The following is a 26320-nucleotide window of genomic DNA, read 5'->3' as shown; positions in this document are numbered from 1 at the left end:
TTGTCAGTGGTTATTGAGCATCTGAAGATATCAATGTTTTCATTCCAATTATTAAAAGAAAAAAAAAAACAAAAAAACCTTCCAACAAAAAAGACAACACATGTAAACTGTAACAAAGTGCCTGAAAAGGGAAACCAAAAAGCTACTATGACTTTAAAAAAAAAAAAATAGTAAAAGTAAAAAGAAAGTAGAGCTCCTCTACCTGAAGTGGGGGTGGTTAAGTCTGAAACCCTAAATGCTTGCCCTGTCCTTTCTGTAACACACAGCACTCCTGGGCATAGTTTACATTGCACAGAAACAGAAAAGACCCAGAGCTCCAGTTAGAAAGGTTATATATATAAGCAACATAACCTATCTTATCTTTTCAATGGTTGCAATTAATTAATCAAATTCTAAATTATGTAGCTGTAGTGCTAATGAAATCTTTTAAAGCTCATTAAGAATTAGAACAAGTCAAGTTTGAATAATAAGCATCTCTTTATTTGCTGACGCATTACAAAAACCGATTACATTAGCAACAAAAAAAGTGTTTTCTTAAGTTGAAGTCAGAGGCAGTTACTCCCCAAAATGTTAAGTAAAACAGTGTACAACATCAGTATTAAAATGTTAAATTTTACATTGTCTTTACCACTTTGATCTTCTGAACAATTTTATTGAGCAAAATAAAAGATTACATGTTTATTTTATCTTTAGGAATGTAAAGGTCTAATTATTCAAACAGTTTTTATTATAAAACTAAACTCTGAAGGTGTCTACAGAGTTGGCTTTTTTTTTTTCTCTCTCTCTTTAAATCAGTAGTCTAACAAGGATTAGAAAAGACAAAACTCTGTTCAGTGTTTCTGACAAAGTAGAAAGGGTGAAAACATAAATAAGGCTTTAATTTGGCAAAATATAATACAATGCCTTCTGTTATCCTCAAATGAACAGTTTCCCAATTACTTCACTCTGTAAAAGATCAGAAAGAAAGAAATTCATTTTAAAACGCAGCAATAAAAGGCGATCGAAAGACATTTGTCAAACACCAAAAGTACATATTCCATTGGATCTAGCATGGCCCTTTTCAACTAGGCTCAAAGCAATGTGACTACAAACGGTAATCAAAACAAGAGGATTCAGAAAAAAGAGCTTTTAGGTAGATATTTTTAAATGTGAGCCAAACCCTGTTAGAAAACACTTAAGAGGATACCCTTGGGAATCCATTTTTATTAGTCCTACTCAAGAGAATATAAAGCTAAAGTGAGTAAGTAGCACTAAAAAAAGATGAAACGTACAACTCTCCACCCATAAATAAATAATTTAAGTTCAGGCATAGATTTTCTGAGGTCATATGAAGCTTTCCAAGTCAGTTAAGATGACTAAAGAAATTAAACTTCAAAAGCCATTAGGGGGACTAAAAGGACTTAACCAAATGCTACATGTAAATTTTGATTTGGATCCTGGTTTGGGAAAAATAGCTATAGCTATTTTAGAGAACAACTGGGAAAACGTGAATATGGGTTTAATACTGAATATTATAGAACTACTGTTTAATTTTTATGGATGTGTTAATGGTACTATGGATTTGTAAGAAAATGTTCTTGTTCTTAGGAAACGCATGTTGAAGTGCTTAGGGATAAAATATCACGGGTGACTGAAATTTACTTTCAAATGGTTTAACCTCAACAAAACATGTATAGACATAGAGAGAGAGATGAAGTAGGTGAAGGGATTTATGGATGTTGTACTAGTCTTTCAACTTTATGTATAAAATCTTTCAAAGTAAAAAGTTGGGAAGAAAATAAAAATTGGAAATTTATAAAGCAAAGTTATCACCGCCTATCGTCTTCTCTAATTAAAACAGGATTAACAGATAATCAGAAAGTCTACATAGGCCACTGGTACATTAAATTCTGAAGTGCTATGTAAACACATAACAGAAAATGAAAACTGGATCTGTATGATAGCCAAGTGTTAGGTATAGAAATAAAAGCTAGTTTTTAACTTCTGTACTTCAACAGCACTACCAAAAGGACTTTTTCTTTGAGAAACAAAAGACAAATGCATCATAAGAATCTATTTGTCAGAGGGAATAGGGAGAGCACAAACATACAACACACACACAGAGCTTCCCCTCCATTTGTTCCAGATAGCATTGTAAAGCTTTCCAATTCGCTAATGACAAACCAAATACCAACTTTAGGAAAAAGTCAGAATTGACTGAAGAAACTCCTAAGAAGGATTAGACAGAATGAGGAGAAAAGAAAGCAGTGACAAAAGGGATTCAGAGTGCCTGAATTAGGGAGAAGAACAGCACTAATTAAGAACACAGGCTCTGGACTCAAACAACCTTAATTTAAATCCCAGCTCACTCACTTATTGGCTGTGTGACACTGGGCAAGTTATAAAATCTCTTTGAGTCTGTTGTAAAATGGAAAGAATAATACTAACAATAATAATACCTACCTACCTAATGCACAGCGTTGTTGTAAAGATTAAACAGGTTATCACATATTACAAGCATATTTATGCTTATAAGACATACTCTTGAAATGTCAGCTATTAAAATTATTAATCTCCCTCCACAGGATTCCCCAAACTAGTTCTAAAGTAAGGGAACCTGGGATAATGCAGTTTTCTGACCTGGTCAGAAATACACTTACAACACTTAGAAACCAGGCAAATGTAAAACATAAGTAAAAGTAAGTACCTGGGAACAAAAAAAGTATACTATAAAATATCAGTGTTGCCAATCCATACAAAAGTCATCTTAATCAATCTTCACCCCCCCCCCCCAAAAAAAAGAAAGAAGGGGATGGCAGACTTCTTTTTTGGGGTGGAGAGGGAATGGAAAATGGGGAAGACAACTTCAAAAAAAAAGGCAAGAAAGGTTAAGACTTTCACAAATTAAGGATATAACCTCTAAACACCTACCCCTACAGTTCTCAGAAATGCTAAGTACTATATATCAGGATTTAGAAAAACTTAGTTACTGCATATCACCTCTCTCATTTAAGCTTTTAAAAACAGCTTTCCCCTCATTGGATATGTTTAGCATTATCTTAAACAATTCATATGTACCTGTAGTGTATACTAAAAAGAAGAAATAAATCTCTTGACATCAGATGTTAACCTATTACCTACATTCTGATGATTAAGAAATTTATACTTTCAATTTAACATCCAGTAGTAGTTTTAAAGTAAAAAGAGGGAGAACATATTGAGCAAAATTGATAGCTGAGGATAAAAACCTAAGGGCAACACAAACATTTAAAGGGTATAAAGAAGAACTATGGAAATATGTAAGGAGGAGTTATCAATGTCAATGCTGGATAGAGCCTACAGAAGGAAAGAGTTCAAGTGTCTAGTGGACCTCTATTTTCATACAAACCATCTTATCATTCATGATACACTATTGTCAACTACTCTTTCACTTGCCAGATTTGGACTTATGTTCATCAGCTGACAAAAGAAACTTGTGTTATCACTTAGGGGAGCTGCCTGCCAACCAACAGTTCGGTTTTAGCTCGGTTATCAAAATACACATATTTACGTTAAACAAATCACCAGAATTTCATAAATCAACAAGAAAAAATCTGAAAAATAAAAGTGTTATTACCAATGATTAGTAGAAGTCTCAAACGTAATACAATTATAGCAAACGTGCAAACAGGCAAGCCAAAAATGGTTCATAAGACTTAAAACCAGTACACCATATGTTTAGGAAGAAAAAGAAAATACCAATAAATATCTATGAGATGTTGGGGAGAGAAAATTGACATGGTCTAAAGGCAAGGGGTAATAGGCAATCTTATAATTTTTTAAACTCTCTAGAGATAAAGCCCTTCCATTATAACACAAAGGCCTATTGACTAACTTCAGCATATTTAGCATACTTCCTAACTACTTTCGGTATCACGTTATATATAAAGGAAGGGCCTATATTAGATCTACCAATTAGGAAGTCATTAATGACATTAGCAAAAACAGTTTCAATGTAATGGCTGGAAGAGAAGCCTTTCTACAGTGGACAGAGGAAATAATAAGTAAGGAAGCAGATAACTGAGAATAGTTTCTCACTTTAAAAATCTCTGTTAAATAATGAAGTAAAAAATTATTGTGGTAACCTGAAGGAAGTACAATATTAAAATAGGATATCTGAATACATTTTAAAGACTGAACGAAAGGAACATGTGGAGAAAGTAAGGCTGAAGTCATGGGAAGGTGAGATAAAAGAGGTTTACCCCTTGAAGCAGGAAACAAGGTAATTTCCTAATTTGGGTGAGGAGGAAAATGAGGCAGAAGTTTGACTCTGGGAACTGGAAGCGTCTCTGGTGGTCTAGTGGTTAGGATTCGGCACTCTCTGGGAACTGGAGAGGTCAGCTTCCCAAGGATAAAAGATTAAAAGGAGGTATAATTTTGCTAATATTTTAAAGAATGAGCTGGGTTTATTATGTGGAAAGTCTTCCTAGAGATATCTAACCTGAATTAGCGTATTTTCTCCATTAAAATTCTAAAGTAGGCCAGAGGATAATCATTCCATAAAAATGAGACTGAATGTTCCTGTAACTTTAAAATGGAGGTCCACCCCAACTTTTCCAGAATATCTGAACTACCCCTGAGGCTTCTGTCTAGCCATCACAGTCTCCTGTGTAGGGGTTCTGAAAGGGACAATTCTGAGATGAGTTGCCTCTTTGGGTCTCTAGCATACTGTGATTTTTTTAGAGCAAATAGTCTCAAAAGAAGAATACCTGAAATATTTAGTGCATATTCAAATACTCTTATTACCCTAGGCAATGTGACTTCAGTTATAAAACAGGTAAAATCAGCCAGCTGTCAAAAAAAAAAGCACCAAAAAACAAACAGGAAAAAACCCAGGTAAAAAAACAAAAACAATTCACCAGCTGGAATACAAGTAATTTTTAAATGCTAACAAATCTGAGCTTTCCAAGGTAAGACAGGCAATAAAAAGCTCATAATATGATTTGGTTAATGATGGGTTTACTTATCATCAATTAAAACTCTCACTTCAGAAGTTAAAGAATAGATTTCTTAGATTTACCTATAAAAGCAAACTTAAATAAAACCCAGCTTCCAATTTAAAGAAATTGTTTTTGGCTTGATTTTCAGTTCAGCAATATTACCTCAGTAAAAATGTTATGGGGCAAGGGCAGGCATACACAGGTCACACAGAAACTTTACCTGAACCTAATATCAGAGTAGAGTAACAAAGCAGTTATGAACAAAACCCAGGTAGCCAAGTTACAAGACAGTCTCTTTGATAAAAAGGTCAAATGAAGCAAAGATAAAGGGTTTTTTTATTCCCCTTACAAGCAATAAAATCTTCAAAACATGCACAAGATAAAAATAAAACTCCAAGAAAGCTAATGGTATCATCTGGAAGTTCTAAGAAAGATAAGGAGGGAATGTTTCCTCTAGTGAAATGAGAGTTTCCTTTATTTATGGCAAATGCAAGCGCGCGCGTGCGCACACACACACACCACACACACACACACACACACCACACACACACACACACACCACACACACACACACCACACACACCACACACACACCACACACACACCCACACACCCATAAATAGATATCAGTACTTCAGTTATCCTTACCTAAGACCTGGTAGTGTTCTTTCTCCTTTGTGAGCTGTTGGTTTACTGCCTCAAGCAACTGCTGTAACTGTGTTACAGTCTGATTTAGACTTACAGACATTGTCTCCTTCTCAGAAGACTCCTGAAAAGAAGACAGAAGCAATGAAAAATTCCAAATATAAGGAAAAGAAATTTGCAATCAAAAACAGAAAACATTTTATTATTGTTTTAAATACAAACCTGAATCAACAACAGCAAAAACCACGTAGAGAATAATAATTGCTAACTAGTGGTGCAAACTGGTTGGCACTAAAGAAAACTATGTTATAAATATAGTCACTTGGCCACAAAGGGAAAAATCTAGAATTTATGAATATTAGAAATAAATCCATTTTTCCTTTCAGAAAAAAAATCTTGCCCAGCAAAGGAGAGCACATTCATAACAGTAAAAATAAGTTAACATATATCGAGCTCTTATTAAGTGCCAGGCCCTGTTATAACTGCAACCAACTATTCTAAGTGTTTTATATATTAACTCATCAAACCCCCCAAGATAGAATATTATCACTGCCTTTTATATTTATAGATGGGGCAACTAAAACACAGAGCAGCTAAGATTGCCCATGGTCACACAGCTAAGAAGAAAGGCCAGAATTCAAACATAGGCCATCTATCTCCAGAGTCTACACTCATAATAAACAGTACACCACGATATGTGTGAACACTAACCTTAAAATTAATATAACATCTCACAAGCTAAAGTGAAAATACACATCAATAAAAACACTGCATTTTAGAGATAGGATATTTTGAAAACAGGATGACCTTCAGATAGGAGTACAACATAAATGATGGTAGCACATTTTTCTAGACAGACATGGATCTTGTATGTTTTTATTCTTCACATTAGCATACAAGGTAATTTAGCACAGAAATTTGGAGTTAAAGAAAATACATACTGTTTCTAGGGAAACATCACTATTCTCAATAACAGTAGTATCTCCAGCAGCTTTTACTATTTTTGACTGGATAAGATCCAGTGACTGTTGAGCCTGTAATGAAAGCAATATGGTAGCTACTAAATAATACAACTGATAAATACATACAAATAAGATGCGTGATTTTGTTACATATTTTGTACAAGATTAAAGCACCTCTCAAAATACAGTGTAAAGTTTTTTCCTCCAAAATGAAAATAGTTTCATCCCTCACCAGATTATAAGAACATGTACTCACTGTTTTAAAAAGTTCAAACAATACAGAAACTGTAAAAAGAAATTAAAAATAAAAATAACCACAGCTGATAGTTAGGTTCATATTATTCTAGAGTAGGGGTCAACCAAAATCTTGCCCACAGCCTGTTTTTGTCCGGCTTACAAGCTACAAACGGTTTTTAAATTTTTAAAGGATTATGTTAAAAAAAAAAAAAGCAACAAAGAACAATATTCAAGAGAGAGAATACATGGCCCACTAACCCTAAAACGGGATTTGCTGACCCATAGTCTAGATCCCTCTCTGTGCATATTATATGCTTACAGAAAACTGGCAGAAATTTTTATATAAATGGGCTTTAACAAACATGCCATTTTATATTTATCTGTTTTACAAAGTATTTTGTTAACTTTTTTCAGTCAATAAATATTTACATGCATTTCCAACTGAGTGTTGCACAATATTTCCATTGCATAGATATAGGACAGTTAACTATCACCTATAATTGCTATTTAGACATCATAAATAACATGGAATATGTGTATCTTTGAAGACCTGTTTAATATCCTTAAAGTACTTTCTGAGAAACTACATTCCTAGGCTAAAATTGCATGTTCTATATTTTGATCCAGAAGTAATTAAAAATCATGCACCACGTAAACTGATTGCTCAATCTTGACAGTGTACCATATATCTAGGTTTGTGCTCTAAAACAAATTTCCTAAGTTCATATTTTATCTACATTAAAATAATGTGAAATACTTCTAGATTCCTAGACATATGCAGAAGCATAACAACAATTTTAAGCTATAAGCATACAGAACCAACAAAAATATTTCTCTCAACTTTTTAAAATGTAACATTTTTTTAAAGAAGATACTTTTCAAAAATCTATTAGAATATCAAATATTTAAATGTTTAACAGTATCCAATATTGATGAGGGTACAGGGAAAGAGGTACTCTCATACTCTCATCAAAATACTATTGAATTTTGGGGGATTCAATTTCCAAAACCTATCAAAAGTTAAGATGTGCATACCCCTTGATCCTGCAATTCCCCCCCCCCAAAAAAGTGACACATTTAATTCTTTTGTTAATGACTATCTTTCCCATAGGTCTAAAGCAACCTTGCTATAAGCATATATAAATTATACTATTAAAAATATCAAAACAGAATTACAAATAACCTGTCAATCTAATACAAAGAATAAAAAATGCAATCCTGAAAATCACTCATTATATATGAGATAAAGAAAAATGTATCCATAAAAAATAAATAAATAAATGGAAGGAACAAACTTCTGAAACACCAGTTTATACATCTTTTAGTTTTAAAGATCAACAGAAATGTACTTTGTAAATGATTACACAGTCAAATCCCAATTTAAAAAGAATAGATGGATGTAACCAAATTTTTAAAAATAACCGATTAAATTTAAATTTTTACTCTATACTTTATAAAGCAATCAATTATATAAATGTGATGAAATGACGCAAATTAAGAATGAAAAAACAAGTCAAAAAGTTTAGTTTCAAAAAAGTAACTGTATAACAAACAGCTTAAATTTAAAACAAGTTAACAAAATGATGCAAAAGAACAAATCCAGAATTAGCAGTGTGTTCGCGTAAGGTTCAAGGCACAACACTGGCTCAGGATACAGCATCTGTAGGACAAACAGTGTCTTACCTTATGCAAATCACCAGCTACTTTCTGTCTTTCACTTTGTTCAGTTCTAAGTTTTGTCAGAGTTTCATTTAACTGTGCCTTCAACTGTAAAACCAAAGGAACACCAGGATTAACTTAATTTGCATCCTTCTTTGATTATGCTGATACCTCTAGGACTGAATGAATGAGAAAGAATGGGATTGCTAACAGTTATTATGCACAGTAGATTAGCCAATATGCTGCACCAGATGTATAGAAAAGCTAAGCAGTGGAGTTTTCCATCTGTAAAGCTAAACATAAGAAAAGCTACAGAAATGAACTAGAGCTTAGAATAGAAAACTGCAAATGCAAAAAACCCCATCAAATTCCAGTAAAGTGCCTTTTAAAAGTATCACTATTCACAAAGCAGTTATTAAAATTATTCCAAATTAAAAGGCAAGTAGAAATTTTACCAATTAGTTTTTAAAGGCTTTCTATATGGTACAATTAAAAAGATTCAATTCTGTAATATTTTAAAAGACACTGAATAGAAGATTATAAATCAAGTAAAATGAAAACTACAAAAATTTAAATGTTGATCATACTTATAAGACTTCACTAAAGAAAGCAGTGCAAGACCACATTGGCCTAAATTATACCAACAAGAAATGTCTTAGGATATACTACTCAATAACCAACTTGTCAAAAGTTATAAAACCCCAGTGCCAATACATAATGCTGCTTTCTCTGACAAAGGTTCTGATTAAATATGAAAAAGGGAAATGTTCTATATTGCCAAAAAAAAAAAAACTTTCTTATTAAACTCATCAACTGTTTTTGGCTCCCACCCACAGGCATAACTTTCCAAATAGTTCTGGAAACTCAAATGGGGGAAACATAAGACACTCACATTTAAAATTGGAGGGAAAATTAATGGGGGGTATTTCACTTGGAAATTTTATTTGGGAAACTCTATTTAAATATCCAAATAGTTTCTGCTCCTTAATTCTGAGTTTAATACTCTACACATCAGAGAAATTAATGGTTTTGCCCAAGAATACACGAAGTATGTATAGGCAAACATAATTATGTTATCTTAAAATGTGACAACAGTTATCCTGAGCAAAGAAAGAAAGAAAGCAAATACCACTCAAAATGGTCTCTTGACAGAAGTAGAAGAGCAAAAAATACAAAGAGAGTATCAGGCTGAATGAAGATGCAACCAAAATCCTGTGGCTTTGATGTTACTCTTAAGTCAGCCAGTGAGCACCAAAGGTAAAAATTAAAATCTCCAACAATTGATTAGAAATGATTTTTTTTAAAATACATTACAGGGTAAGGGCTTATAGCCATGGCATATAACAGTCCTGATCAGTAAAACATCCAGCAAATGCATTCTTAAAACTAGTCTTACATTGCAGTGGGAATGAGTTCAATTAAAGTAAAACACTGGTAAATAAAACAAATATTTCTTAAGAGGTGTGTGTGGGTGTGTAAGGCTCTATGTAAGGCTATCTTATATAGCTCTACTCTGAAAATTGACTCCCATAAATCACTACCAAAAAGTAGAAGACCAACCATAAATGAATGAATTAACTTTTCTTTGATACATGTATTAGTTCTAATGAGAAAATTTCAAACTAGGCCGGATTAGCTTTGGGTAAGAAGAAAACTTAGTGTAATCTCTCTAAAGTTTATTCAGGTATTTTTGGAATACAGGGTACCATATGTCTTAAGACACTTATCTAACTCTATCTCTAAGTCTATAATTTTAGGATTACTGTGTTCTAAACAATATGTTGATGACAGACAATTTTAGAAGATTTTTGTTATATGTAATTTATAGAAAGACAATTAAAAAAAGAAACTGATTGGATTACTGCCGTTGAATGAAGAGTTATATATCTTTAACCTTCAATAATTTTCTCCCAGGTTAGAAAGTAAGAAGCCCAGTTAACTAGAAGATAATCTTCACAACTCAGGCAATCATTGTTTTGTTTCTTTATTCACCGAAAATAATGCTGTTTGAGAAATTAGGCTTTGTCAAATACTGAAAATTTTGGAAAAGAGCTGGAAGCCAAACATGCCATTGTTAGGAGCTAAGAAAAGAAGGATCATCGTAGGAATCAAGAAAAGAAAGAACATCTTAGGAGTCATCGGAATATAAAGATTATCTTAAACTTACAAAAATGCCAAGCTAAAGATGTTAGCAAGGAAAAAAAAAGTTTGGATGGTTTCTCCACATGTCAACACAAGTGTTTTCAGAGCCTACTTAATACCCAGTGGAGAACAAGCTTCTTACCAAATTTAGCTCTTCATTCTGTCTTACTGCTTCAGAATATGAATCATCAAGTTTTTTCTGCAATTCAGTCAACAGATCTTTCAGCTGCAATGAAGTTTAGAGTTTAAGATTGATCTCCTTATGATATCCCATGTTTTGTTTGCTACTTGGAAGCTCTGCCACAAACAACTTGTACTGAAATACTTTATCACTCTGTTATAAGCTTAATTTGAATTGAGAAGCAAGATTGAAAAAATTCTGTTGTAAATACCTCTCTGACTTCTGTAACATAGGTAGATCGTTCAATTTCTGCCTTCTCTAGTTCCATTTCCAAATGCTCTCGTTCTCTTCTCAACTAGCAATGCAACAAGGAAGGAAAAGTTAACACACTTAAGATTTCCTTTCATAATGTTTCCCCACTACGGAAAGTTATGACTTATAAACATAAAACTATATCAACTCAAAGACTACCTAAGACATTAAGAGCATAACTGTATTAGATAAAAATAATCTTAAAACACAGATCTTCAGACAACCCTGAATACTAAAGTGAGTCCCTAGATCACAAGTCAAAGATCAAATAACATACATTTTCAATATCTTTATTTTCTCTTCTTAATCGCTCTAGGTCTTGTTCTGAAGACATGAATGACAACTGCATCTGAAATGTGAAACAATTATACGACCAAGTAAAACAGCAAGAATACAGAGGTTTTTACCTTATAGAATTTTGAATCAATTAAAAGAAACTTCATCAATCTTAAAATGGATCTAATTTAAAGTCATACTGAATTTTAAAATATGTAAAAAGTAAGAGTCACTTTCAACTTGATTTAAATTGTGGTCAAAACCTACTCCATTTGTGTGATACTATATAGTAAGCCCAACTAAAAGTGCTTAATTTTGTTATTAACAATTAACTGATAATCAGCTGTATTTAGTCCCCAAATACATTAACATACAATACCATCAGCAACCCTAAATTCTGCACATGTTGACCAAAGACATTAAGTAACAGATGGCACTCTTTACCACACCCAAGTAAATGGGAGAAAGATTAAGACTGCACAGTATCATTTAGACTCTATGAAGAGAAGAGTAGCTTATTAACTTTCTCTTGAATACTATATCATGGGTTAAACATCAATATTTTAAAACTAGTTTTGAACCCAGAATTCCTTACCTTATGTCATCACATAGTAGTTCTATAACTTCCAAAGTACTTTACATTCTACATCATTACCCTTTAGTCATACCCTAAACCAGTGGTTTTCAAACTTGGGTGGGCATCAGAATCACCTGGAAGGCTCACACAGATTAAAACAAAGATTGCTGACCCCCCAAAACACGTTTCAGATTCAGTAAGTCTGGAGTGGGGCCCAAAAATGTGCATTTCTCACTTATTCCTAGGTGATGCTGATGCTGCTGGTCCAGGCCCCACACTTTGAGAACCACTGCTCTAAACTCTTCTTTTTTAAATACCTGTTTAATAGTCTTTTGTGACTCATCAACTTTAACTTTCCATTTATTTTCTTCTTGCTCCACACTTCTCTGCAGCTTCTGTAAAATTCCTTCCTACAAACAGAAGTACAGTTGTTTTGAAAAATTCATGTTCTAATATCAAGATAAACTATTCAGGCCATGAAGATAAGTTAATGATTTGAAAATAAAAATGTAGATTAAAAATCATTTCCTACTGTTTCTGCAAGGACGGATTTATATTTTTCACACTCTAGCTGTAACAATGTGTGCATTTCATCAGCTTCTTTCAACTTGTGCTCCAGAATCTGCAAAGAATGAAATAGAGAAAAATCCTCTAATTTTACCAGAAAGTTTTGTGCTTTAAATAAACTTAATGGTATATTATGATTAATGGTTTCCATCTGTTTTATAATGAAACACTACATTTCAACCTTTCTAAGTAGCAATGAAGTTCAATGACCTTTTTGGCCATTTGATTTTCACTAATAAAACTCTTTAAGTCTGCTTACTAAAAAATATATTTCACAACTCCATAATAAGTAGGCTTGCTGCTCTTTAGCTAGATGGCAAAATCAAAGCAGACTCCCATGTGAAGGTCACAATGGCTGTGCTACACACATGGAAAATGGAATTTTATTCATGTCACTTGAGATACAAGAAATAGACAATAAATCCGCCCCCAATTTTAATAACCGAGGATAAAAACAAATCCCGTTCCTGAATACTCCTAATGATTCATCTGGGGATGCTTCAGCAAACCAATTAGATTCTACCTACCTATCTCAAATGATCTTTACTTTTTTTTTTTTTTTTTTTTTGGGCAGCTGGTCAGTATGGAGGATCTGAACCATTGACCTCAGTCTTATTACACTGCACTCTAACCAACTGAGCTAACCATCCAGCCCTTATCTTTACTTTTTTAAACCAGGCTAAAAAGAGAGTAAGAGAGAATTAAATATTCAGTATGGCAAATGTTAGCTTTGTACACAAATCAAATGCAAGGAAGATCAACAGTATTTCCAATAAAATTTATACAAAATGAAATCACCTTCTTACACTTTCTCAAAAGATCATTATTCTACCAATAATATATCTCTTATCTTCCTCAAGCTCATGAAGACAAATTCTGATTTACCCCTTTTTCTACGTTTGGTTAAAATACAGATAGTTCACTTTTGAACAAACCTTAACTTCCTCCGAACCTGAAGTTCCAGCCACACATTCTTTTGCCTTCTTTTCAAATCCATGCAACCATTCACTATAACTCTGTGGGAGAGAAAAGTCAAAATCGTCAGTTTCCAAAAAAAAAATATCTGAATAAAATTGATCAAACTTTTCAAAGAAACCTACAGAGACAAACACCACTCAGCAAGAAATTTCAAAGAGGGATATAAATGTTGCATAAGTTGAACATGACCCAGTCTTGAAAATAAACACTAAAAATATACCTATGAGCTACCATCAAATAAAATCTTATAACATGACCAAGAATATTTTGCAACTGAATTCACGAATCACAGGCAGAAGACATGGGCTCAAATCTGGCCTTCTATCACTTACTAACATCAGGACTAGCAAACTCAATCTTAAAAAGACAAAAACCCAGCATAAGTAATTTTTTAAAACCTTTTCTCAGGTAAAATAGTTCTTGAAAACTAAGTATTTTGAGCTCATAAACTAAAAGTTTAACTGAAGATCTACTCAGAGGATTTCAAATTCTATGAAGGTGGCTTCAGAGATTCTGAAAAATACTTCATTCAAATTAAGAAATATGTATTATGAAGTATTTTTAAAATCATAATGAGAAATGATAATACACACACATTTACTTGTTTAAATCCAACAAAAACTCAATTTGTGCTGACAGGTTGGCTGATGTAAATAATGCCTACATTATAGTTTTAGCCATTATTCTAAACTTTAGAATAAGTTACTCTAAATTTTTTATGGTATTTATCTAAATTTTAAACTTATTTGTTAGATACTTTAAATGAAATTTCCTCTTATTCCTCATCTTTGGTTTATTAAAAAAGAACTTTCATGAAATTACTATTAACTGCTATAATAGGAAGCTTTATGTAGCTGAATCAGGATTCCCTATAAACTATCAAATAAGAATAAAAAATAAAAGTGGATGCTGAGATCACCACATAGCACAATATCATTAATATCAAATTAGTTTTAAAAGCCTCTCCATTTAAAAAGTGCATTCTCAGATTATAGTTTGAACCAAGACTAAATATATACTCTTAAAATCCTCCTTAACAGCTTCAAATATTGGAATCCAACATAAATTAAAATCAGATGAAAGGCTGACTTAGTTGCTTAGTTTGTAAACCTCCCTCCAGTTCATATAGTTTAGATCTCTTCTACGCTGATTTGCTTAGCAAAAAAGCAACAAACAACAACAAAAAAATTATTTCATATATAAAAGCCCTTTTATATCCATTATGTTAATTTAAATGAAGTTTATTGCTTTCTTATCTTATAAAGTAAATAGTTTATTATTCTCATATCTTTAAAAATCTAAAATGTTAGACTCTAAGTAGCACATAGGAAGTTTAACATATTTCTTAAATACAGACTACATACAGAAATATTCAACTTTTAACAAGTGTATGAAGAAAAACCAAATAATATCAGCCACGTCTTATGGCAATTTATAAATATTAATAGTGTCAAAAGATGGTTATTGAGGGTGGGTAGTATTGCTGTTAAGAATGAATTTTTTTACGTTAAAAAGAAAACTTTTACTAGTGATGATCTTACATTTAACTTAGGAATAAATCTGTGAAGAAGAGAAATGATCAATCATTAACTCTCTTATTTCCATTAATAAAATATAAAGTAGAAATAAACAAAAATAGGTTATGGCCACATAGGAAAAAATATTAAATATATTGAAAGCAACCCCTTTTCCTAGGTTCAATGTAAGAACAGCACTAGAACTGACAGTATATCTACCTGTGTATTCAGTTCAAGATATTTCATTAGTTCAACTCAAAGTGGTAGAGAGTTACTTAAACTGATCAAACCCGAATGTATCTCTCAATATTTACAATGAAGACAAAAGAATTATAATCTAAGAGAGCAAGTAGCTACACATAGAGCAGGCCATTAAGTTTACTTACATCACCCTAGCACCCACATCTAGAGGAGTAGAGCTCCTTGGGGAAACAGTTGATTACAGGTTTGGGGCAAGAAATGTATACAATAAATCAGGAACATCTTCTCATACCACAAAGCACAGAGGCTATCAAAGCTCAGCAGTGTTATGTAAAAAGGATTCAGTAGCCAGCCTAAATAATCTCCAAAGACAGACAAGCAGACATTACAGACCTCCTGATAGAAGTGCACAATGCCACCTATGAAGTGGTCTTGTCCCCACCCCACACCCAAAATACTCAGACTGGATCTGACCAGGCCTCTACTGACTACCAATTTATGGAATACACAAAGGACAGAGGAACATGCTGACACCACAGGGATGTAGTCAGCTAAACCCAAACTGTGGGCAATTTCATAGGAAAATGACCAGGTTTTAAAAAAAACAATTGGGGGGGGGGCGGTTTGGTGGTGAGAAAGAGAGGGGAACAAGTAGAAGAAAAAAGAAGATCTAAGAGACATCTAAAACCAGTCATGTGTTGACCTTATTTGAGTCCTGATTAAAACAAACTAGAGAGCATGCACAGGGTTCTAGGCAGGAGCTAAGGGCAGTTCCCTCTGCCTGGAAGCAGGCAAGAAGCAGAGCACATCCAGGTCCTAGGCAGGAGCTGAGGGCAGCATCCCCCACCCAGAAGCAGGCAAAGAGCACACTGAAAACACCACTTCCACACAGGTGGCCCACCACGGCCATGACTGCTGCAAAAGCAGCTCGACACCACAGCAATAGCTACAGCCACTGTGTAGGCAGCTAACCAGACACTTGACCGCACTGACACAAGAAGGGTCACCAGCAGAGACCAGAAAAAGAAGAGGACATCTCTCTTCTCAAAGCCCACTCCAAAGTAACAGAAGAAGCAACTGCTCTACCAGATGACGAGACATCAACATAGAGATACTGGAAATATGAAAACCTAAGAAAATATGACACCACCAAAAGAATACAGTAATTCTCAAACATCAGACCCTATAAAGCAGGAAACCCTTGAAATGACTGATCAGGAATCCCAAGCAACAATCTTAAGGAAACTAAGTTACAAGAAGACTCAATTAGACAACATAATGAAACAAGAAAAAAATTCAGGACTTGAAAAAGGACCTTTACAAAGAGATTATTAATACCTTTAAAAAGAATGTAGCAGAACTCATGGAACTGAAAGACTCACACAATGAAATAACACCATTAAGAGCTTAAGCAGCAGGCTAAAATAAGCAGAAGAAAGAATCTCTGATCTTGAAGACAGTCTTTTCAAAATAACCCAGGTAGACAAAAGAAAAGGAAAGAAGAATTCTAAAAAATGAAGACAATCCAAAAGAGCTAGCAGACAACCTTAAGCACACAAATACTCGCATCATGGGTGTTCCAGAAGTGTAAGAGAAAGGAATAGGCATGGAAAACCTATTCAACAAAATAATAACAGAAAACTTCCCAAGTATAAGGAGAGACATGGACACTCAGATCCAGGAGGCTCAAAGATCCCCAGATTCAACCCAAAAAGATATTCTCCAAGATACATTACAGTCAAATTGGCAAAGCTCAAAGACAAAGAGAGAATCTTAAAAGAAGCAAAGGGAAAGTGTCAAGTCCCTATAAGGGAGCCCCTATCAGACTAACAGTAGACTTCCCAACAGAAACTCTACAGGCCAGAAGAAAATAGGATAATATATTCAAAATACTAAAAGAAAAAAAACTGCCAGCCAAGAGTTCTATACCCAGCAAGGCTATCTTTCAGAAATAAGGAAAAAATAATGCATTTTCCAGACAAACAAAAACTGTGGGAGTTCACCACCACACAACCAGCGCTACAAGAAATCCTCAAGGAAGTCCTGCATCCAGAATCTGAAAAACAATAATCACTACCCTGAATACACAAGAACAAAACCCACTGGTAGAACAAAAATGCAAACAAGAAAGAGAAAGAAACTAAATCTCACCAAAAACCTTAATGACAACATAATAATGCCCCTGTTTTATTTCTGATTTTAGTAATTTCAGTCTTCTCTCTTTTCTTCTTGGTTAGTCTAAATAACGTTTGCAAATTTTGTTGATTTTTTTAAAGAATCAACTTTTGATTTTGTTGATTTTCTCTACTGTTTTTTAATTCCCTATTTCATATATTTCTGCTGTAATCTTTGATTTTGGTTTAGTTTGGTCTTCTTTTTCTATTTTCTTAAGGTAGAAATTTACATTACTAATGAGAGATTTTTCTTACTTTTATTTTCCTCTAAGCACTGCATGTGCCCTGTACCCTATAAATTTTGATGTTGCACTTTTTTTATTTCAAAGTACTAATTTCCCTGTGATTTTTCTTTTAACCCATTGTTTAATTTCCACACATTTGTGAATTTTCTAAACTTCCTCTGTTATTGTGGTCAGAGGACATATTTTCTATGATCTTACTCTTCTTAAATGTATTGAGACTTGTTCTGTGGCAAAAAAAAAAAGTTATTATCTGATTAAAATAGACAATTTATATAACAATTGCAGAAATGCAAACATTGACTAGATACACAAAATTAAGAACTTTTTTTAATGTAATAGTATTTTTTTAGGGAATTCTCATCTTTTAGAAATAAGTATTAAAATATTTACAGATGAAAACTCTTGATGTTTGAGTTCCTATAAAATAATCTAGGAAGTGCAGGGTAGGAGGTAAAATGGTATTGTTTATGTATTGATAAATGCCATCTACTGATCACTGCTGAAGAAGGAAATAGGGTATACTGGGCTCATTATGCTATTCTCTCTCCTTTTGAACATGTACACAATTTTCCATTAAAATTTTAAAAAGACTTATACCACCATTTTAGGAAACTCACATGCACACTCATTGGCCTTCTCTGCCCTCAAACATTTACTGTATTAATTCTCTGAACCAAAGTAACTTTTTTCTCCCACTTAAAACATGTACAACCTCAAGAAAAGCAAACTGTTCTATATTATCTTCAAGACTTTTGCTTGAAGAATAGATAGACAAAATCCTGAGTTTTGAAATATAGAGAGCCTGGTTCATACTATCAAATACATTTAACAAATAAAAAAACTAAGAAGCAACCACTTAAAATTAAGTTCTACTTCAAATAAAGCCATTAAGAACATCATCAATTTTACCAATCTTTAAGAAACATTCCTTTCCCAAATATGATGTTAATAAATCCTCTAAATAATATGTCTCATATGTAAATTTCATAGAACATAACAAAAGTATGAGGTAAATAGATAGAAATGAGTTTTGAACTAAGTTATTGATCTTAACTACTCAAAAGCACCCTAGGTTAATAATGGAAAAGGTTAAGCAATCAGTGCACTATTGAAACAAAGTGTTATTCACAACTTTCTTGTATAATGATAAGATGTCATGTTAAAAAAAAAATAAATTAGTCTTACCAAATTAGAAGGGACAGACACCTTTGGAAATAATTTTTTGAGAATTTCTTTAGCCTCCAGCTCAACAGCTTCCACGTGTTGTTGTCTTTCCTAAAGCAGATAAACCAAATCAAACTTATAAGATTATAGAATTTTTTTAAAAAAGAAAGAAAAGAAAAACTATGGTCTTTTAAGCTCTAAGGGAGGAAAAAGTCAATGAAAAAAATTTATTTTAATACTGACAAATGTTAAAATTTCCCATTTTAAGATATTAAAATGCTTCCACAGAAAAAATCTGCAAAATCTCTAAAGCATACTAAATAGCAAATAATGTCTCATTAACCAAGCCAAAGCAATATCTGACAATATGGACATTTTCCATGGCATTAGAAATCGAGTGATTTTCCTCTCCAGGAACAATTCAAAAAGAAACACACACAAATGCAAAAAGGAGCGCACACACACACACAGAAACACTTCCTACAGCTAAAACTTTATAAACACCTGTACTAAAAAAATATGTACGTGAGCAACATAACTAGGGCTTATTGGCTGGTAAATCTTTACAAAAAAATGTATCACTGATGGACTATAATACCATGGAATTAAAATGCCAACTTCCGTATTTCAAGATTCCAGGTCAGGTGAAGCTACTTACACTAAACAAAACAAAAAGGACCATCAACATTTGATGGGTGGTAGAAATGGGAAAAAGGAAAGAAAAGAAAGGAAGATTGATGGTTTATTAGTTCACTAATGTCAAGCATCAAGAAGACTAATTGACACTTCTATATGGACTCCATCAGCTGTAAATTTAAAGGTAAATATTACAAATGTATAAACCTAAATTTGCTGATTTTAAATCCAAATCTAAGGAATATCAGTTATAAACTTAAAACCATGGTTTGTCAAAATTAGAGTAATGACTTAATCACAGGCCAGAAAAAAATCTAATGTTCAAAATGTCTCTTAAGATAAAAAAAAAAAGACACCTATAAAAATGCACATCTAAACCAAGCCAAGAAAATCATATCAAAACAACACTCATGAAGTTCAACAGGTAACAAGAAGGCAAGCAAGCTAGCAACAACTCAACCATACCTTTCCCTCACCATTTATATGTGATCTTGAAATCTATTACTGACTTAAGGGTGCATACACTTCAATTTAAGAAACTCTAATTACATGAAAATCTAAATTTGTACAATAAAAAGCTGGAGATTTCATAATATTCTATGCACATGAAAGGTTTTTACTTTACTGAGGATTAGTGGCAGTATTTTTTAAATAGATGTTTTAATGGGGAATTTTCAATAATTCAAAAAAGTCCCCTGGTTTTTAGGAATATACTTAACTGCATAAAATAAGGTATATTCATTCAAGGAAAATAATTGCTATTTCAGAAACATTTAAGAGGTAATTTTTATCATTTGACCAGAGAAGTGCTAAAGCAATCTATAAAGAAAATCAGTTAGGAAAAGGGACATTGTGGAACAAAAGCTTTTGAATATTTCCCAAGGAGAAAAGAATCTAAAGGAAGTATCTAACTTATAATTAAAAGCCGTAAAGATGAGAAGCTACTTTTATTCTGTACTAACAATTTTAGCTAAGAAGTTTTCATTTGACGTAGTATTTTGGTTGTAGATAACAATTCTCATTTTTCCACTTTAACACCTGGGAAAGGTCTAATATTGGAAATTGCATTATTATAATTTCCTTACCATCTTTATCAAAGTGAAATATGTATAATGTATCTTTCATGTAAACCTGTCATTGACAGTAGAACCTAAAGAGTGTTTACCACTTTAAAAATAATTCTGGAAAGGCAGAGGTCGTCCTGCAGTATCTGCAGGAGACTGGTTTCAGGACCATGGGGGGCCCCAAAATCTGAGAATGCTTAAATCCCTGGCATAAAAAGGTGCAGTTTTTGCATATAGCCTATGCACATCCTCCTGTATATTTTGAAACATCTCTAGATTACTTATAATACCTAATACAATGTTAAGTGCTATGTAAATAGTTGTTATACTATATTTTTAATTTGTACTACTTCTTATCATTGTACTGTTATTTTTTGTTTCCTGCCCCTACCCCCCCCCCCAATATCTTCCATCAGCAGTTGCTTGAATCTGGGGATAGGGAATCCACAGACGTGGAAAGCCAACTGTATGTCATCCTCTGTTACATCTTACATAAGTTGACTGCTACTTATTTTAGCACCTAAAAGACTAAAGGTGTTCTACATAGTTCCTTCTTACGGCACAATTTGTGGTACTGATTCAATCAACATCACTTTATACCTATTCCATCTGAGGACTGTCTAAATTCTGTTGAAATATAGAAGACTGAATTCTAATCTCCATAGGTTATTAGTTATGCAAGAAGTCATCATGCACATAAATTTTAGCTTTCTTTTGGAATCACAATATGCAAGAATGACTATGGTAGATGGCATGTAACTTCTTGCATGAATTAGCACTTTCTACATACCCAGTCTAACACAATAAAAGCAAAAATGTAGCTCTTAACAGTATAAAACAAAGTTATAGAAACAACCAGAAACCATACCAGAATCCTCCCTGCTGACATAAATGACTACAACTGTAACCACTCGCAGTCTACCTGGTCTAGATTTTTCTATTCTCTGGTTCAATATCTGCTAGCTGTCTCTAAGTTTTAGTAAAAATTGTGGCCACGTGAGTAGGTACATAATACAAATCTACTACGTGAAAGGAAATATAACTATAAATATATACTCAATTTAAAAAATTTATTAATATATATTCTGCTTCCCTCAAATGTCACTAAGACTTGTATTTAAAATGCAATATATTACCTTGACACACAAAATACTTTTAGAATGTTGAATCAAATCATATAGGTTCCCTCACTAACCCATCTGCAAAATTCACTACTCCTGGTTCCACATTTATTTTTGGTGGAAATTTTCAAAATACTTGACTGAACTAGAACGTTCAATTCTCTCAATCTTTAAAAACAACTTCTCCATTACAACTCATAAGAAAGCTTCATACCCAATGGAAAAACATGAGCTCAAGGAGAACGTCCTTCATTTAAAGACAGATGGCGATATATATTTCAAGAGTATTTTACATACCCTGGCCAGGAGAATCATCCCTTGATACTAATATTCCATACTAAACATGACACATCCATCATTACTGTCTAGCCGATTCAAAATCTAAAGTTTAAGTCCACCTCCTCTAAGGAGCCATTCCCAGTAACACACCCAGAAGTGATCCCTTTCCTATATTTCTTAAGACTTTCATTATTTTTCTACCTTGTCCGAATCATCTTGGCATGCCCAAAAAAACCTACTTCACTGTGCCTCATAGGTACCTCCTAGGTATTCAAATATGTTTGTAAATCAGATTTCTTTGGTTCAGGGTTTTCATCAATGTTCTCTTAAACCAACTCAACAGGCACACACTGTCTGACAACAGCTTACAGGGGTAGCACAGGTCTTCTGAGACTCTTCAGCTTAAAGAAGTGCTCACCAAAACTCAAACAAACATTTCTTAGGTAATCACAACAAATCAGCATGACCAAAATTAAAGCTTCAAGAAGTAGATGAAAAAAAGCAGAGATGATAAAGATGATGAATGTGGATGAAAAGGACGTTTTATATTTAAATTGCAGTAAAATTAAATGCTTTAGTCTGATTTTAAAACAAGCTGCAGATTTTCTCTGTTCGGTGGATTGTTTCTAGGAGTTAGCATTACAACCTTGGAAGTCTTGTTCACTTTGTCCTGCAGCATTTTTTCAGTTGATGCCAATGCTTCCATTGCTTCCCAGTTTTTCTCCCGAAGGTCCTAATCATTTTTAGAAAAAATGATTTCAGTTTATCCATTATTAAAAGATTTTTGCTTCTTACTTAATCAGTATTTTGCACTGCATTTAAATGCTGGTTACTGCAAAATTATTTCAATGGGAAAATATGTATATTAGCAAAAAAACAAAAAGCAATGTTTAGAAGTTTGAATGAGAAAATAAAGATGCCCGTATTCCCTGTTTTAGTATACATACTAAATATGCCAGCTTTTAAAATAATTACTGTGCACATGTGACAACGAAGAAAGCATTCAAAAGTAAGCACACAAACCAAGATCACAAATATGATTTCAAATACACCAAACATTAGAGGATTAAGGACAGAGCAGATATATAAGTATCGCTAAAAGCTTTACATGTGATTTTTAAACAAAGCCCAATATCACTTTTGAGACTTTCCTCTGTAGCATAACATTTTTCCCACTAACTATATTTTAATTAAATTAACACATTTCAAATTTACCCAGTAATGGCACAGTAATTCACTGTATTCTATATCTTTTTTTGGTATGGTCAAATGTGCATGCCACAAAACAACCTAACGTGAATGTACAAGTATGAGCTAGTTGATTGAGGTAAATGGGGAGGTCTGCAAAGTTGTGAATATAAAACACATTCTCCTGGAAGAGAAACAGAGGGCACTGAAGATTGAGCTCTGAAAAATCTAGATTTTTATCAAAACTTCATTAGCAAATACAAATAAAGGCAATTTGCTATATTTCAGTTCTTCAAATCAGAAATCTAAACAGATAAAAACAAACAACAAATAATAAAAAGCCAATAATCATCATTTATGAATGCTTTATTATGTGTAAAACACCATACTTGGTGCTTCACAAATTCTCATTAATCCTTACAACAACCCTATGAGGTATTTATTCCCATTTTATACATGGGGAAACCACAGTTCAAGTAGGTTGAGAAATTCGGCCGAGTGTACACAGCACATGAACTGGCAGAACTAGAATGAACTTTTGCTGCAATCTGCCAGCCTCCAGCGTCCTGGCTCTTTTCACACACTTCAAAGCCTCCAGCACTGCTGCTACAGTTGTATTAGTCTGGCATTAACCACACCCTCCTTATCTCAGAATTCCGGTAATAAAACATAGATAAGATGTTAGCAGTATATCGGGGCAAATTCACCTCAAGTTTTGTGGCTAAGCAATGCTATTAGTAATGTTACACAAACACACAAAGGGCAATCCATGTACCTAATTTTGACAAACTCAGGGGTGCAGGAAAATGCCAACTTGTTAAATCAATAACTTAACACAAACTTTGAAAAATTTAATTTACATTATAAAACACATATCTATTATCAATACCCCTTAGCTTTCAATAACATTTTAGCCTTCCTCAAGTCTTAGCAATCATACTTTTGTGTGAAAATATTCCTTCTCTAACAAAAATGTTTGGATTCTACTTATAGGTGTCACCTCCCAGTAAGAGAGGATTTAAGAAATTCACCTAAATTCACTACTTATTAAGTAAAAATATTAGGATTTGTATTTCTTAAAGCACTATCCCTCCCCATTTCACTATAAATGTATTGAGGTTCTAAGACCTCTAACACAATTATCAAAATTTGAAACACCTCTCAGTTTAAAAAGGGAGGTTCCAGAAGGCTTTGAAACACTTAATTATTAAGCATATTGGGTTTGAACACTGACATTACTTTTAGTTTACAAAAGGGCTAGCCCAATCCAAGTAAAATACTAAGCTGAGAGAATGATTTTTCCAAATAGAAGTTTAACACAAAGTCAACTGCATATTTAGTTTAAAAAAAAAAACAACACAAAGTCTAATCATTATAGCTTTGATATTTAAAATGATGTTCACAAGTATAAGATTTGGTCTTTTTTCACTTATTAAAAAAAAAAATCTGCTCTCCAATAAAATAATTACTTCAATATCCACCACCCCTCAAAAGCCACACAGAGAAAATAACAATACTTTCTTACAAAGATTTTTAAAATCCAAAGATAAAAATCCACAAAAAAAAAAATTCCTGAATCATAGTTCAATGCCAAAGTAATAAAAAGGAATACTTCATCCTGACAAATATCTGCTTACGTTGTTTTTCTTCCTTTGGTGTTCAACAGCATCCTTCAAAGAATCTAACTCATTCCGAAGACCAGTTATTTCCTTCTCTCTTTCTGAAATTCTAAACCAGAACATGAATATATATAGCAAAACTTCAGGGAAACATAATATAACTTAAATACCTACATATCAACATTTGTTACTACAAAATAAAAAACATCAAGTAGATGATGCTTTGAAGAATGCATTAACTTAATAGCTTAGCTACTGCTTACCAAAGAAAGACCATCCTTATTTTTAAAATAAGTCTCTCATACCCAATATGATATGCTGAGATTTATGCTAAAGAGAAATCTCATCCCCTAAGAAATAGTTCATGAATATATGAACTGCTGTGGTTGTAGTTATTTCCGTTTTTACCCGGTCAGCGCAGTAGCTATTTTCAGAGGAGTGAAAACTGATATAGAAGCAGTCTCTTAAATATATTATTATTTTTCAGAAGGCAATGAAATCAGTAATGACTTTAAGTGGTTATAACCCACAACAAAAACATGATATTAAAATGAGCTAGGTGTTCTCTTGCCATTTTCATACCAATCTCAGGATTCATGTCATTTTCTGGTCCTGTCCAATTATTTCCCAGAAATGCAGAAAGTACTGACAAAGATTCACAATTCAGTTCTGCTATAGTTGAGAGTGGCTTGGGTAGAAAGTTAAATCACAAATAGCTCTTCCCTGAGAATAAGGCTCTAAATAAGGGGGTGGCAGACTAGGGCTCTGGGCCTAGCTCACAGTCTGTTTTGGTATGGCTCTTAAACAAAGAGATGTTTTTACTTTTTTTAAAGATTGTTTGAAAAAAAAAAAGAATATAAAACAGAGACCTATATGGCCACAAAGTCTAAAATATTCACTACAAAGCCCTTTATAGAACATATTTGCTGACCCTTGCATATAGTACTCAAGACTCAATTTAACAGTAAATAATTCTAACATAGTAAATGGACAACTTTGTAAACAAGCCAAGATGGAATAAGTCAGATTATTCATATCACCTATTAATACATTTCATCTGGTTGCCATTTAACATGTTAAAACATACCAATTTATCTGATATGACCTTAAATGTGACAGGCTGATCCAAAAAAAAAAAGTTTCAGTAAAAAAGGTCTCCTTAAAAGAGAGCAACCATAAAGATTACAAGTTTTCTTAAAAATGCAGAAGCTAAACTAAAATTTGCATTGCTCAATTCCATAATGATATCCAGAAGAAAAAAGACTCAGTAGGATAATTAAGATAACTGAAAGTGATTTAGTAAAGCTTTCAAAGTTTAGTTTAATTTGTTTCAATGTTTTCTAAATGCCTGGTGCGAGGCAAGAGGGGGAACCCTCAACAAAATATTCAGACATTCAAATACCATAAAAAGGTGCATTATTAACCAAAGGCACAGCTAAGCTCTACTGACCTAAAGTTCAAGATATCCAAATAGAACGGTAAAAATTAGGTGACCATCTGCAGTTACATTAAATTGCTTATCTGAGAACTGTTTAGCACATAAAGTTGCCACTTCCCAAATTGTATATCAAACTCATTACTTACACTTCTAATAATTCTTCATGAGGGAGAAAAGAAGATGCCTATTAAAAGAGTTAAATATTATTTCAAAACAAAGCTTTCTAGAAGACTTAAATTA

General features: G+C 33.1%; 1 protein-coding gene across 7 annotated transcripts in view; it reads right to left on the bottom strand.

The window, feature by feature from the left end:
• Positions 1-458: 458 nt before the first annotated feature.
• KTN1 (kinectin 1) overlaps positions 459-26320 on the bottom strand; it is a 109622-nt gene continuing 83760 nt past the window's right edge. For 4 of the 7 annotated variants that reach the window (XM_063090671.1, XM_063090670.1, XM_063090672.1 and 1 more), the window contains 14 exons: positions 26227-26264; positions 24661-24751; positions 22482-22568; positions 18757-18846; positions 13392-13472; positions 12422-12511; positions 12207-12299; positions 11314-11385; positions 10996-11079; positions 10746-10829; positions 8486-8569; positions 6545-6637; positions 5607-5727; positions 459-945 (listed from right to left, as the gene is read on the bottom strand). In XM_063090671.1, the coding sequence (XP_062946741.1) occupies positions 941-945; positions 5607-5727; positions 6545-6637; positions 8486-8569; positions 10746-10829; positions 10996-11079; positions 11314-11385; positions 12207-12299; positions 12422-12511; positions 13392-13472; positions 18757-18846; positions 22482-22568; positions 24661-24751; positions 26227-26264 (1113 nt within the window). In that variant the 3' untranslated portion in view covers positions 459-940. The remainder of the gene's footprint in view (positions 946-5606; positions 5728-6544; positions 6638-8485; positions 8570-10745; positions 10830-10995; positions 11080-11313; positions 11386-12206; positions 12300-12421; positions 12512-13391; positions 13473-18756; positions 18847-22481; positions 22569-24660; positions 24752-26226; positions 26265-26320) is intronic. The other 3 variants (XM_063090668.1, XM_063090669.1, XM_063090674.1) reach the window with 3 other exon arrangements.

The sequence above is a fragment of the Cynocephalus volans genome, chromosome 3 (assembly GCF_027409185.1).
Source record: "Cynocephalus volans isolate mCynVol1 chromosome 3, mCynVol1.pri, whole genome shotgun sequence".
In the NCBI taxonomy this organism is placed as follows: domain Eukaryota; kingdom Metazoa; phylum Chordata; class Mammalia; order Dermoptera; family Cynocephalidae; genus Cynocephalus; species Cynocephalus volans.
This window is presented reverse-complemented; position numbering and strand designations above follow the sequence as displayed.